At 36.4% G+C, this 1,579-nt stretch overlaps 1 gene segment (V, D, J or C); it reads right to left on the bottom strand.

Moving 5' to 3' along the window:
• The window catches only part of LOC103731901, a 3,492-nt gene extending 2,411 nt beyond the window's left edge, over positions 1-1,081 (bottom strand). The window contains 1 exon segment of the V gene segment in view: positions 1,076-1,081. Coding sequence covers positions 1,076-1,081 — 6 coding nt within the window.
• Positions 1,082-1,579: the final 498 nt, after the last annotated feature.

The following is a 1,579-nucleotide window of genomic DNA, read 5'->3' as shown; positions in this document are numbered from 1 at the left end:
ACCAACTAATTCTTCTGTTAATGGAGTCAAATGTTAACATTATCATTTTACTTCCCAAATCATTATCAAAAATGTACTCAAAGGTAAACAAAATTAAGTTAGAAGAATCATTCTGCATCCTAAGCACCCCAAAGGAAGAAAGCATGCAGATACACAATGTAATATGCAGTTATGGATGAGAGGTAGTACATCTTTATTCATCTATTTGCTTTTAAAACAATGTGTCTGACATGTCTTGTTGGTCTTGTTTTTGTTTCATTCTGATCTCTCTCTCTCTCTGTCTTCTCTCTCTTCTCTTACTCCTTCCTTACCTCTCTCTTGCTCTTCCTCTTCTGTACCCTCACCCTCCCTCTTGTTTCTCTCTCTTTGAATGCACGTCATTGAATTTGAAGGTGATTCTGGATATAGTCAGATTAATATCTACCCTACTTGTTACACTTTTTAAAAATATTTGTTATTATTTTTATTTTATGTGTATGCGTGTGTTGCCTGCATGTAGGTTCTGTTAATGGAGTCAAATGTTAACATTATCATTTTACTTCCCAAATCATTATTGAAAAATGTAGTCAAAGGTAAACAAAATTAACTTAGAAGAATCATTCTACATCCTAAGCACCCCAAAGTAAGAAAGCATGCAGATACACAATGTAATGTGCAGTTACTGATGGTGTTGAGTTCAGTTCTGTCCTCACTGTCTTCTTCTGAAAGAGAAATACACTTTCCAGGTACAATCGTGGATTCACCTCCTTGTTTTGATCTCCTGAAAGTTTTGCCAGCATGTTGTGGATGTTTCAGTTCTGTGGATGTTTCTCAGGGAATTTGTTCTGCTCATGGTTTGTAGTGCTCTTATTTATCTCTGATCAGTTCTTTTTCTGAATTCTGCTCTGTTGGTAACTACTATAGCCTCCTATCGTTGCTTTGGATGAAAGGTACGTCTTTATTCATCTATTTGCTTTTAAAACAATGTGTCTGACATATCTTGTTGGTCTTGTTTTTATTCCATTCTGATCTCTCTCTCTCTCTCTCTCTCTCTCTCTGTCTGCCCTCTCTCTCTCTTCTCTTACTCCTTCCTTACCTCCATCTTGCTCTTCCTCTTCTGTACTCTCACCCTCCCTCTTGTTTCTCTCTTTGAATGCACATAATTGAATTTGAAGGTGATTCTGGATATAGTCAGATTCATATCTACCCTACTTGTTACACTTTTTAAAAATATTTGTTATTACTTTTATTTTATGTGTATGCGTGTGTTGCCTGCATGTAGGTTAGTGCTCCCATGTAGTGCAATGCCTGCAGAGGACAGAAGAGGCTGTTGGATCCCCTGAACTGGAGTTACCAACAGTTGTTAGCTGCCATGTGGGCTCTGGGATTCAAACCTGGGTCTTCTGCAAGAACAACCAGTGTTCTTAACCACTGAACCATCTCTCCAGACACTTTTTAATTTACTCTTTGTTCCTATTTACAAGTTTTGTGGATTTAACTGTGTTTTTTATGGTTCCATCTTTTCCTTTCTTAAATATATTATTTATCTTTGCCTGTTTGACCAGAGAATGGAATATATATTTATGTTTATATTTATATT

Source organism: Nannospalax galili, unplaced genomic scaffold (genome assembly GCF_000622305.1).
Source record: "Nannospalax galili isolate Female #2095 unplaced genomic scaffold, S.galili_v1.0 scaffold1011, whole genome shotgun sequence".
NCBI lineage: Eukaryota > Metazoa > Chordata > Mammalia > Rodentia > Spalacidae > Nannospalax > Nannospalax galili.
Note: the sequence above shows the minus strand (reverse complement) of the source record. Positions and strands in the feature narration are given on the sequence as shown.